This window comes from Globicephala melas, chromosome 20, assembly GCF_963455315.2.
Source record: "Globicephala melas chromosome 20, mGloMel1.2, whole genome shotgun sequence".
Classification (NCBI taxonomy): Eukaryota; Metazoa; Chordata; class Mammalia; order Artiodactyla; family Delphinidae; genus Globicephala; species Globicephala melas.
In genome coordinates this window covers 8,440,919-8,454,543 of record NC_083333.1, presented here as the reverse complement: position 1 = coordinate 8,454,543, position 13,625 = coordinate 8,440,919, and the positions used below count along the sequence as shown (strand labels likewise).

The following is a 13,625-nucleotide window of genomic DNA, read 5'->3' as shown; positions in this document are numbered from 1 at the left end:
ACCTCTGCTCTCAAAGACACTCATTCATTCGTGCATGCATTTGCTTAGTCAACAGCGAGCACCTACCATCATCAAGGTCCTGAGAGAAATGCAAAAGGACAAAAGGCATGAAGGTGAACTCCCAGAACGTCAAAGCTAGAAGAGAGCAGATTGGGCACCAGTCCAACCTTCCCACTTTACAGATGGGCAAACTGAGGTTTGGAGAGGTTAACAATTTGTTAGTCTCCGCCTCCCAATTTTTTCTCCTCTATGTGCTGCCACCACCCCCCCATCCAGTGTTCTTGTGTGGTTCCAGGCCCCCAGCACCCCTTGCCTCTGAGAGTCTTCATCATCAGCTACCCCAGACCCCTCTCAACCTGGGCCTCCAGCAGGGAGCTGGGCCCTCCCATCCACAGTGTTGTGGAGGCAGGGGTGCATTCTGGGGCCAAAGCACCAGACTCTCTATCTAAATCGGGAAAAGAGTGGGAAAGTAGGGCGGAGAGAGGTGCTGAGAACTATTTAGCTCCAGCCTGGACTGAACCAGCCATGAAGTACAGACCTGGATTCAAATCCCAGCTGCATGACCTACTCCCTGATGACCTTGACTAAGCTTCCTAACCTCCCAAGCCTCCCTTTCTCTTCTGTAAAATGCAGACAGTAGTGGTAGCTGCTTCCCAAGATGGTTGTGAAACCGCAGGGAAACTGTGATGAAAAGTGAGCACATAGTAAGTGCTCAATAATGGTGCAGAACCCCGATCTTCAGAGCTGCATAGCTCAGGGACACTTCCAGGAGTTGTATGGCTGCCTGTCTTCGTGTCAAGGACACCAGGTAACTGCGGAAGAAGCTGAGGCAATCGGGAGCATGGGCTGCAGTCCAGGGGTATCTGGTGCTCAGTGGAGAAGCCAATGGGCTGCATTAGTACAGAAATATGTCTCACCCAGCAGAAGCCGAAGGAAGGCAGCATCTGGGTACCTGGAAGAGCCCTAGCACATGCAGTTGGCTGCCTAAGGACCTGTCAGTAAGCAGAGCCGTATCCTGGGTACCCAGGCAGAATTTCTTCTTAGGTATTAGCGGGGAGGAGAATGAGGGAGCAGCTACTGATCTTCCTTTTAGTCCTAAGAGTCATGGGGGTGATGGGATAAAACCTCCTATGGTATCTGCCCAGCCCACAACTCATCCTTCTTCTCTGAGAACTAACCCCTCCCACAGAGAGAGCTGGCTGCAGCAGACATATTTTACCCATAAACCCCATCTCTCCAGCTAAACTGATTGGACCATGCTGGGCCAATCAGATTCCCTCTTTTTTTTTTTTACAGTTTTATTGAGATGTAGTTTATTTACTGTAGAATTCACCATTTCTAAGCCTATCATTCAATGGTTTTCAGTATATTCACAAGGTTGTACAACCATTACCACGAACTAGTCCCAGAACATTTTCATCACCCCAAAAAGAAGACTGTATCTTTGCATTTGGATTATTTCCATTTGGGGCTATTATTAATAATGTTGCTATGAACATTCACATACAAGTTTCTCTATGGACATATGTTTTCATTGCTCTTGGATGTATACTTAAGAATGGAATTGCTGGTCATACAGTCACTCTACGTTTAACCCTTTCACATTCCCACCAGCAGCGTGTAAGGCTTCCAATTTCTCTGCATCCTCACCTACACTTGTTATTATCTGTCTTTTTGGTTGTAGTCATTCTAGTGGGTGTGAAGTAGTATCTCACGGTGGCTTTGATGTGCAAGTCCCTGATGGCTAATGACGTTGAACATCTTTTCATGTGCTCATTGGCCATTTATATAACTTCTTTGGAAAAATGTTTATTCAGAGCCTTTGCCCATTTTTAAATTCTTTTTGTCTTTGTATTATTGAGTTGTTAGAGTTCTTTATATAGTTTAGATATGAGTCCCTTATCAGATATGTGATTTAAAAATATTTTCTCCCATTCTGGGCATCGTCTTTTTACTTTCCTAATGGTGTCCTTTGTAACACAAAAGTTTTTAATTGTGAAGAGGTTCAATTAATCAGTTTGTTGTTCTTGTTGTTTTTGTTGCTTGTGCTTTGGGTGTCATACCTAAGAAACCATTGCCTTATCCAAGGCCACAGAGATTTTCATCAGGTTTTCTTCTAAGAGTTTGATACTTTGGGCTCTTACATTTAGGTCTTTGATCCATTTGGAGTTAATTTTTGTATACGGTGTGAGACAGGGATTCAATTTCATCCTTTGCATGTGGATATCAGTTGTCCCAGCACCATTTGTTGAAAGACTATTTTTCTCCATGGAATTGTCATGACATATTGTACTTGTTGAAAATCAATTGACCACAAACGTGAGGGTTTATTTCTGGACTCTGAATTCTATTCCATTGATCTGTGTGTCTATCTCTATGCCATTACCAAACTCTCTTGATTACTGTCACTTGGTAGTAAATTTGAACTCACGAAGTATAGTCCTCCAACTTTGTTCTTCTTTTTCAAGATTATCCTTGAATTTCCATAAGAATGTTAGGATCAGTTTATCAATCTTCGCAAGGAAGGCAGCTGGGGTTTTGAGGGGGATGCATTTCCAGTTCCTGTTCAATGCCCCCTGAGCTCTAGCTCCACCTCCTCCCCTTGGGTTCCCTGAGGCACCTGGGATTTTTTTCCATAAACTCCATCTTTTGCTTAACCAGATTACACTGGGTTTTTGTTTCTTGCAATCAAAAGAATCTTAACCAAGTGCAAGTAGGAGCACAGTCCTACACACTGTCCCAAACAACCCTCTCAACACCACCTCCCCAAGGCCTAAGACCTCAGACTGTCCCCCACATACCCAGAGAGCCCACTGGGGTCCCAATCTCAACACTGGCCCATGCCCCCAGCCCTTCACTCCACCTTGTAACTAGTTCCTTTGCAGGTTACATGTATCATCTTTACTAGTTAACATAAAAACAAACAGGCTCTCAATAAACGCTTGTGAAATTGAACTAGATGTCCCAAGACGGTACCAAAAAAACCCACTCCTACCACTCTACACCCCTTAGTAACTCAGCTTCTTACCTAGCAACTCATGCAATACGCAGATAGGAAGCTCTAGGAAGGCCAGACATCGCTGTGCCCACTGGACAAAGGATATGGAAACTGAAGTCCAGAGAAGTTAAGTGTCTTGCCCAAGAGTGACTTGCCCTAAACGCTGGACTGCCCTGATGCACACCCCCCGCCAATCAGCACAGGCACAGACAGGCCCATCGTCCCGCCCCATCTTTAAGAGCTACTTTCGAATCTACCTCCTCCTGGCAGTCTTCCAAGATTGCTCCCACTACATCCCTGGCATCAACTCTACAGAGAGACTGAAAGCTCTCAGAGGGCAGGGACAGTTTTCCATCCATCCCTGCCCTGCGAACTGCCCACCCTCACCCTTCTGAGCAAAACAAACCTGAGTGGGAAGCTTCCTTGTTTTGAGCCCCTCCGCCTTAGATGCCAACTCGCAAGACTGGCTGTGCTCTGCCCAGGGAAGTGTACCCAGGGGATGCACAGTCAGTGCTGGCAACTAAATGGCATGGCAGAGAGAGGCCAGCCTGGAAAACCTTTCAGCTGAGATGGGGGAGTTACAAGCAGCTGGGGCTGCCTCCAGAGGAGGACACTTAGTAGAGGAATTTTTCATGCTTGAGCCAATTCACGTGTTGCAGGATAATATTTTGAGCTAGGGACCAATGCTGTTTTTCCCTCCTAAAATTTCTCTCCTTTTTAACTCACTTCATTGGAGAAGGTGGTTGGTCAGTACTCATTGCCCGAGGGAGGGATGCAGTCGGGAACCGACTTTTGTTAAGTCTCAAGGGGGAAAGAGGATCCAGGTGCAGGCAAAATGGTTTGGCCAGAAACACAGAGGGAAAAGAACGAAGGTGATGAGAGAGGCGCAGTCAGAGGTTCTAGGACAAAGGGGTGTCTGCTCAGGGCTCCCCAGACAGACGAGCAGACACGTGGTAAACCGAGGCAGACAATCACTCCCCAGACCCTGAATCTGGTGCTGGAATTCTCAGAGAGCCTCAGGGCCAGGCTGATCAGGACGACAGATACCTGGTAATAGATGACTCGATGACCAACTGACTACCCACAAACACACACACGCTGGGGTGTTTTGCCAGGTCCTAGAACTGTGTGGCACAATTTTCCAGGTAGGTGGGAATGTCAGAAAGACAGCCTGGGACTTCCCTGGCGGTCCAGTGCTTAAGACTCCACACTTCCACTGCAGGGGGGCATGGGTTCAATCCCTGGTTGGGGAAGTCTGCATGCTGTGCAGTGCGGCAAAAAAAATAGCCTCTTGGGACTGGGGCTACAAATATTATATATAAAAATAAAATGATTACAAGCGATGGAAAATTAAAATATAAAAATTAAAGTGATGGAAAATACAATTATCTTTCTTATACCCTTGAGTTGTGGCCTGAAAGTTTCACTGCTATACACATGTCCACCACACGGGGCCCCCTGCTTGCTTCCCAGCATCTGCCTTTTCCCGGATACTTCGGGAATCAAGAGCCCAGTCCAGCCTCCTCCAAGTCCACAAGCCCCTGGACTGAGACAGAGAATCTGACAAATGCAACAGTCCCGCTCACGTTTTCCACAACCAGGAGGGAAATGAGGGCCCCAGAAGAGCTCCATCTGCCATCACCTCTGACCTTTACGTAACAGGAAGTGGCTACTTACTTGACCTTCAGGCTCGCCAGCATGGTCTTGTCGATCCTGCCAAGAGAAAAGCAAGGGCTTCCGTCAGTGCCAGGGCTGAAGGCTCCCACCTAGCACCTGCAGGGGACAGGTCCCGGGGCCAGCCCAGACCACCAGCCCCGCAGGGCCATGGACAATGTGGCTTCAGGAGGAAGGAAGTTCTCCTCCAGCCCAGAAAGGGAGGACTTGGGAGCTCTGGGAGGGCCGGAGCCACTCATAACCCAGTGAGATGGGTCCTGTTATTCTCCCTATTTTAGAGATGAGGAAACAGGCTCGGGAGGATACAGTCACTGGCCCGGTCTGGATCCCAGTATCTGACTCCAGACCCAGGGATCTAAAGCACTTTATATGCCATCTCTGCTTTCGTTACCCAAGCTCCGGAAGAGGACTCTGCAACCCAGCCTCATGGGTCACAGCGGCTGGACAATCAATGCATGGATATTTCCTGGGATTCTGCTTTACAAAGATGCCGCAACCTCCAGCACCAGGGACCCTCCTGCTCTGGGAGCTGCCAGTTCCTCTAAGGAGGCATAAGCCACTCCTGAGACAGAACCTGACAGCAGGCGCCAGGGTGCACAGGAGGTGGGGTCTGTCGGGCACAGGAGCTCAGAGCCCGGAAGATCACGTTTGCGGCAGACTGTCCCGGCAGCCAGCAACTCCACCCCAGCCTGCGCCTACCCTTGCTGGAAGACAAGGCAGGGCTGCTAGGCTTCTATTTTTACCCTCTGCATATGCCAGCCCTTATGGCTGGTAAAAGAGGCCCCTTCCTCTCTCCAGAGACAGAAAGGTAGGCGAGATTCCCACTCTCTGTCTCCTCTGGTTTAGGGGTCACAAATACCAGGGTCACTTCACCATCAGTGTCACCACTGCGCCATGTCATCATTGTCATTAATGCCACCAAAATCACCACCACCTCCAGGAGGCTTGAAACCCTGGAAAGTTCTCATAGCCACCTCTGCCCAGCAGCTCAGCTCTGCCATGAGCTCCCCATACACGCAACGACTGGGGCCCCAGGGAGGAGGGGAGCTGTGTCAGGGGCCACACGGTGAGGACGCAGAGCTGCCCCAGCAACCACGAGTCAGCACCAAGCCCCTGAGCTGGGGGGTGGGATCCTTCCACCCTGAGTCAACTCCCAGCGCCTTCCGATCTCAGTTCCCAACAGCAAAATAAGCCACACCCGCGGTTCCTGGCCCAGGTCCCCCCTCCCAGCTTCTTCCCCACGGGCCCCCTGGGCCCCCTCCTTGGTGCTTCCACGAGGCCCCCAAGGGTCTCACTGGGTTCCTAACCCCCTCTGGTATGGAGAGCCTCGTCCTCCCCCATTCAACTCACTGAATGGGAGTAAGGTGGACCCAGGAGCAGATCCCTGCACTCTGCTACAACATCTGTTACCCAGAGCAACCCAACTGGAACCTCTATCAATAAGCCCTTACATTTTATATTTTCCCAAGGAATCTTTTTTAATTCTTACAACATCCCTTTGTTGTGGGTAAGGCAGAAATTCCCCATTTACACATGGAGAAACTGAGACGTGGAGAGAGGAAGTGTCCCATCTGGGCTCCTCAAAGAGCAGGAGAGGAGCGGCGCCTTAACCCAGGTCTCCCAGCATGCCCTCTCACCCTACCACCCGCCACCCGCCACCCACCAACTCTCTGGGTCACACCCTGGGCCACAGCAGCCCCGGTCCCGGGACCCACGTCCACACCTACTCAGTCAACCGGGCTCCCACGGGGGTGTGGCCTCAATGGGCAGGGTCTATGGCTTGGCAGGGCTGAGATGGGGAGATAGGGCAGCCCTGTGACACTGAGCTTTCCCCTTTCAGGAAACCAAGGTCCCCAGGTGCTTCCGGGTGCCATCTCTCTCCTCCCTCCCCTGCCGCATCCCATTCACTCTCATCACCTTGTCCACCAGTGCTACTGGACATCCACCCTGGCATCCAACGGAGCTCTGAAGATACCACCCCCAAGACTCTTTTCACCATCTGGAGTGGACCAGGGCTCCAGGAATCTGTAATGTAGCCCTCAAACAACTGCAAGACCCCTTCCCTGCTGAAAGCCATCCCCGCACGATAGCCACCCTAACCCTCCAGCCCCACCAGGAAGCTCTGCCATCCCATGTCTTGCAGCCCCTGTGCTCCCTCCCACTCTCCTTCGCCTCTTACGCCCCCCGCTACTGGCCACCCAGCTTCCACACCAGGACAGCCCTGGCCACCCTCCCCCCCCTCAGCAGTGGGAACCTCTTCTTTGACGACGCTCCAAAGCTAGAAGCTGAAAGGAAACTGATAATGAAAACCACTAGACCCCGTTCCCCAGCTGAGGAGAAGCTGCCGGCAGCTGGTAACCAGAGACAAGTCTTTGACCTCAGTTTCCTCACTTTATGGCCCCATAGGGAGGAAAGAGCCTCTCCTTTGTCCCAGACAGAAACTTAGCAGCAAAGGTGGCCCAGAGGGTCAGGCGAGAGGCTGGAGCACAGCCCCAGCTGCTCAGACTGGCTGTAGGGGGAGGGCGGGGAGGGGCCCCTGGCGACAGGCCTGCCCGGTCCTCTCACTGCTCACCCCTGAAGAGAGCAGACAGCCCAAAGGCCGAGCAGGCCACACACTCTCCCGGCCACGAAGTCACAGAGATGACCCAGACAGAAGCATAACACACACGCACAGACAAGAGCACACACAGGTACAGAAGCTCCGAGGCGCACACCAGCATCCGCTCAGAAGCGCAGAGTGCACACGTGGCCACGCGTCGGCACACCCACCCAGCCAGGCACACACCTCACACCCGGCCGCACAGACGTGCACACCTAAACACACAGTCCCAGATACACACGTGTTCACAGTCATCACAGATGCACATACACGTTTATGGAAACACATGACACAGAGGCCCACGTTCACCAGAGTCACACTCCCACTGGCTCCAGCTCCGACCTCTGAATTCCCTAGAAGACTGTACCCAAGGGACAGTGAGGAAAAGCCTGGTGCCCCCCGCACAGGATCTTCCATCTCCATCCGCCCAAGCATCTGAAAGTCCTCCGCACTGCTCCCTACAGACCAGGTCACAGCCACAGGCTCAACCGGGCTTCACGGCCAGATTCGCTCCCACCCCTTCACCCTCCCTCCCATCTGTTACCCACCATCCGAAGCCCCCAAAGGAGACGCTGCGCTTCCTGACAAACATGGCTCTGACGGAGGGGCCCCTGGTCCAGCGATGACCCCGAGGCTGTTGGCAAGACTGCTGCGGCCTCGGAGCAGCGGGGTCGACAGCCACCGGCAAAGGGCGGGGTGCCCCGCGTGGCACCTCCCCCATTGCCTGCCCCCCAGCCCGGCTTCCTGTGGGTGAGGCCGCGGGGTGGGAGGGGTGTCCTGCCCCCCAGGACGCACCAAGACAGGCAGGGGAGGTCGCAGAGGGCAGCTTCCCCACACCCGGAGGAACCCGCAGCTCCGGAAGGGGCTCGGCCGGCAGATTGCACCACAGCCCGGGTTGGCAGCTCTGCCCCACACAGCCCAGGCTGCCCGGAACCCAAGGAGGCCCGAGGATTACCATGATTGTGCCTGGGAGGGAGAGAGAGACCTGGCTGGAAGGCTCAGGGAGCCCTGCCGACGCGGGCCCACACCGACTCCCTGGGGCTGCCGGAGGCGGGACCTTGGCCTTTCTCCCTCCGCCGTACCAGATAAACCTGCCCCACATGCACACGCGTGTGGACACAAGTATACGTGCACCCACGTGGGCCCAGGGGCGCACACACGTGCACACATATATGCACAGGACCCACGGGTCCACCTAGGCGCATGCGTGCTCACGTTCGTCAGCAGACGCCGGCACACACGTGCACGCAGGTACTGCACACTCACCTGCAGGTGCGTGCAGACGTTTACAAAGACACCTGCACATCCATCTCGTGCACATACAGCTCCCCAAACAAACACACGCTCACACACACATCAACATACGTGCACACACCTAGGCGCACGCTCAGATCGCACACACGCCTACAAGGCGCCCTCACAGGCACAGGCACAGGCACAGATCTGTACTGCTCAGATGCCCTTGAGCGTCTAGACAGAGGTCAGCAGTGCTGAGCTCCTGCCGGCAGTGGCAGAGGTGGCAGGTGGCACCGACGTGCACGTCTTTGCCTTTCCCACTGGACCCACAGGCTAGTCCTAATCTCTGTCTGCACCAGTGCTGCCATGCCTGGTACACGGTAGGTGCTCACTAATGAGAGCCCCGTCGAAGAGTGCGGCACATACATACAGCAGCCTAGGGTAGAGGGTCACCGGCGGGGTGCCAGGTCCCCGCCCCTACCAAGCAGTGGAGAAGCTTCCACCACTGGCCTTTCCCACTGGCCCACCTTCCCCGGAGCTGGGAGTCAGATCCGCGCTGTGATGCCAGAGGGCCACCCCCAGGCTGTGGACAAAGGGCACAGGCATTTTTATCTTCTTGACTCCTCCGCTGCAGGGGACACAAGGGGCCTCAGGCCCTATGGGGGCAGCACAGGGTCCTGACCGAGGTCAGGGCTAGGGGTGGCAGGTGTGGGGTCCTGTGCCCCCCTGGCTGCCCAGCAGGAGCCTGGTGGTCCTTGGTTCAGGTTGCACCCTCCACCCTCACCTTCATCAGAAAAGGAAGGATCGAGTGGTTCACTCCCTAGGGTTGCATAGACCACCGGCTTCCCGCTGGACGTCCACTCCACACCCAGATCTGTCACCCCTACTGCACCCACCCCACACTCAGGAGATGCTCAGCAGGTACCACGGACCCCCTGGGTCCTGCCTGTCCTGCATCCTTTTGGCCTCCGTCTGAGCAAGACAGCTCTGCGCTCCATCTGCCCCCGGGGGGGACACCTGGCCAGGCCTGGCCAGCCAGGGCTTCACCCTCCTGGCTGCAGTGACTGGGTTGGGAGTGGGCAGGAGACCTAATCGGACCCAGTAGGACTCACTCCCACAATGCTTCCCCCCTCTCCTCCCCAGGGTTGCTGAACCACAGGATGGACCACCAGGGTAAGCCAGAAACGGCCCACAGCCTCAGCCCAGGCGTCACGTGGGTTACTAATAACCAATAACCCACATTCCTTTTGCAAAGTGCTTACTTTTTTTATCAATTAGAGGGAGTTCCTAGTGAGCCCATCATTGGAGCACATCATCTGACATGCTTCCATGTGGGAGAGAGAGGAGGGGTTGCCGTCACAGTAAGCTTGGGCACTTCCGGCCTTCCGTCTTATCTATGCTTATCTGTACACACATGTGACCATGTGTGCTTGCTGTCCACCAACATATTCCAGGGGAAGACACAGCTGAGAGATGCTCTGATTCAGGCCCTCATAGTCTGCAAAGACACCCAGATAAAACCCAGGTAGGAGGCCACCTGGGCCAAATGTTCGCAGACCCAGAGGAGACACAGGCCCAAGCCCGAGCATCTGAAGGTCCGAAGGGCAGCCCAAGGACCAGGCAGGGAGGAGCATTTCAAGACCTGGCTGGATTCTCCCACCTTGCACGGCAGCCACAAAAGACACCAAGTCCTGGGATTCAGACACCTGACCAAGGAGCGGCAAGGGCCTGGCTGCATCAGCAGGAAGGGCACAGAGCTCACAGCCTGGACTTGAACTTGAGAGTCCAGAAGGGCCGGTGCCGTCTTCGCCCCCCAGAGTAAGGGCCCGGAGCAAGAGAAGGGAAGTTCCCGGGTAGCTTCCAATTTTACCGCATAAGCTCGGGAGGGAGGCGAGAATCATTCTAGAGCCTCCTCAGTGCTGAGGCTCCCAAGCTTTGGAGCTGTGTGACCTCCAGCAACTTACCTAACCTCTCTAGGCCTCAGTTTCCTCCTCCATAATAGGGAGTGGCTGCCACCAACCTCACAAGATTATAAATGAACGTAAACACAGCACAGGGCTTCCAAACCATTCCCGGAGCTGTTATATGTACTATCTATTATGATTCCACCCCCTCCCTCGGTCCCACGCAGCTTCCAGCTGCCCCTGCTCTGACCCCTCCGTTCTTCTTCTGGGTGGTGGTGGGCAGCGAGGAGTCCATGGCTCTCTGGGAAGGACTGCAAGTCAAGAGAAAAGAGAAGCATGCTGTGTGCCAGGCCCAGCCCTCCTGCCCCACCAAGCACGGCCCAGCTTCCTCCCAAACCTCAGCTGACTCAGCATGTGGGCAGTCAGGGTGGAGATAAGGACAAGCTTGGGGCCAGGGGGGCCAGGGGGGCCAGGGGCAGCGCTGTGACTGTGAGTTGACTATGGGTCAGCACTGACCTTTCAATCTCACAGCCACCTCTGAGATAGCACCACTTTATCCCCATTTTACAGACGGTGACACTGAGGCACAGAGAGGTTAAGGAACCTGCGTGATGGTGGCAGAGCCAGGTCTGACTCCAGAGCCCAAGTTCTCAGCCACTGCTCTATACAATGATCTGCATCATCAGACCAAACCTGCCCCACTGACTCTGGAACCTACAGAAATGCCCAGTTCACGCAACGCCCATTTTACAGATGGGGAAACGAAGGCAAAGCTCAGCTCAACAGCCAGGAAAGCACAACAACGAAGCTGGAAGGAGCATGTGCCTGAGTCCTTCTCACCTGAGGTTGCTCCTTGCCCTTCCACAGAGGAACGGCCCACTTTGGGTCACCAAGTCACAATGCCCTGGCTTCCCCGGTGGAGGCCTGTGGGTATTTCTGGTCCAGCTGAGGGAGCAAGTACCAACCAGAGCTCCAACTCCGGGACAGAGCTCCAGGGAACCCAGCCAGTTCTCTGGATTTTAGAGAAACACGGAGCGGAGAAAGCTGGCTGGGATCAGAGGAGGAGAGGCAGCCCAGGTCCCTGCCAGGAGCCCCTCCATCATATCTGCAGTCCCTTGGGGGCAGGAGGGAAGGGAGAGACAGTGTGGTTTCCTCCACTTCGGCAGCTCCGTCCTCGCAGCCACCAGCAGGAGGTAAAAGATGAAACAAGCTCCCTTCCCAGGCGTGGGGATGAGGCAGTTACAGGAAGCTGAGGAAACAGATGTCCTGAGAGAAGCAGGCACTAGATCATTCAGCCTGGATCCTCCCCCACTCCAGACAACATAAGCTGGCATCAGTACCGACCCCGTAAGGCTCAGCTCTCCTCCTATCTCGACCGCTGAATCACCTTGAGCAGGTCACGTCATCTTTGGAGGCTTCAGTTGACCTTGCCTCAAAGGGGAGGCTAGATTAGCCTCTGCTTCCTTTATAAACCAGGTGAGGGCAAAGCATAGTGGCAGAGAAGGACCAGGAAAACAGGGTGCCATGGGATTCAGAGCCAGCAGACCCACACTGGTTGGGAATCTACACCTCGGGATGGAGAAAAAATGACATCTCACATCTGCAATGTGATTTACAGCGCCCTGATCACTTCCCCCCTCACGCTGCCTCAAGGGCTAGACTGAATTTCCCATTGCACAAGTTCTGAAAAGCAAGATGATGACCAAAAAGATTACAAGAGAAGCGCTTGTGAAAACTCGGTTCCAAGAGCAGGACCCCAACATAAGACAGTCGTGCAATTTATTCTGATTTGTTCAGTAACACTATCTACCAAAAGAACTCCCAGCAACACGTGGTTGTGAACTAAAGAAGCTGCAACGTGTACCATTATTTTAAATTATTTTTAAATAATAATAAAGTATTTTTACCCATCAGATAAGTTAAAAAAAAAAAAACCTTGATAATGGTGTGAGGATGTAAGGAAACAGGCACCCCACCATTAGTGTGTAGATATTTGACAAGATCTATTAAAATATGAAGTGCACATACTGTTTGTGCCAACACTTCTGTTTTTAGAGATTTATCTGGGGAATTCCCTGGCGGTCCAGTGGTTAGGACTCTGCGCTTTCACTACCAAGGGCCCGGGTTCAACACCTGGTTGGGGAACTAAGATCCCACAATTTTCATGGCACGGCCAAAAAAAAAAGAAGAAGAAAAAGAGATTTATCCTGGGCTTCCCTGGTGGTGCAGTGGTTGAGAGTCCGCCTGCCGATGCAGGGGACACGGGTTCGTGCCCTGGTCCGGGAAGATCCCACGTGCCGCGGAGCGGCTGGGTCCGTGAGCCATGGCCGCTGAGCCTGCGCATCCGGAGCCTGCGCGTCCGGAGCCTGTGCTCCACAACGGGAGAGGCCACAAGAGTGAGAGGCCCGCATACCGTAAAAAAAAAAAAAAGAGATTTGTCCTACTGGTAAACTCATACAAGCTGACAAGATCTATGCACACAGATGTTAACTATATCATTGTTTATAATAGCAAATACAATTAGTAACATAAATAACCATCATTTCACGATATTGTGGAACAAGCATACAATGGAATACTGTGTAGCCATTGAAAAGAAGGAGGTAGGATTTATATGTGTTACTACATAAAGATATCCTAAAAACTAAAAAAACAACAAATAGGGGCTTCCCTGGTGGCACAGTGGTTGAGAATCCGCCTGCCAATGCAGGGGACACGGGTTCAATCCCTGGTCCAGGAAGATCCCACATGCCGCGGAGCAACTAAGCCCATGCACCACAACTACTGAGCCTGTGCTCTAGAGCCCATAAGCCACAACTACTGAAGCCCTCGCACCTAGAGCCTAAGCTCGGCAACAAGAGAAGCCACCGCAATGAGAAGCCCGCGCACTGCAATGAAAAGTAGCCCCCGCTCGCCGCAACTAGAGAAAGCCCGCGTGCAGCAACGAAGACCCAACACAGCCAAAAACAAATAAATAAAATAAATAAATTTATTTTAAAAATTAAAAAACAACAAACAAAAAGACACAGAACAGGGACTTCCCTGGTGGTCCAGTGGTTAAGAATCCGTCTTCCAATGCAGGGGACTGGGGTTCGATCCCTGGTTGGGGAACTAAGATCCCACATGCCACGGTGCAACTAAGCCTGCACGCTGCAACTACTGAGCCCGAGCACCTCAACTAGAGAGCCCACGTGCTGCAACTTAGACCTGACGC

At 53.2% G+C, this 13,625-nt stretch overlaps 1 protein-coding gene across 5 annotated transcripts in view; it reads right to left on the bottom strand.

Moving 5' to 3' along the window:
• RAP1GAP2 (RAP1 GTPase activating protein 2) overlaps nucleotides 1-13,625 on the bottom strand; it is a 217,824-nt gene that overhangs the window by 178,068 nt on the left and 26,131 nt on the right. For 3 of the 5 annotated variants that reach the window (XR_009560476.1, XM_030861781.2, XM_060291110.1), the window contains one exon: nucleotides 4,676-4,711. Coding sequence is in view for 4 of the 5 variants with exons in the window: in XM_030861781.2 (XP_030717641.1) it covers nucleotides 4,676-4,711 (36 nt within the window). In the remaining variant the exon portion in view is untranslated. Of the gene's footprint in view, nucleotides 1-4,675; nucleotides 4,712-5,063; nucleotides 5,085-7,819; nucleotides 7,879-13,625 lie in introns of those variants that run through there. The other 2 variants (XM_030861780.2, XM_060291111.1) reach the window with 2 other exon arrangements.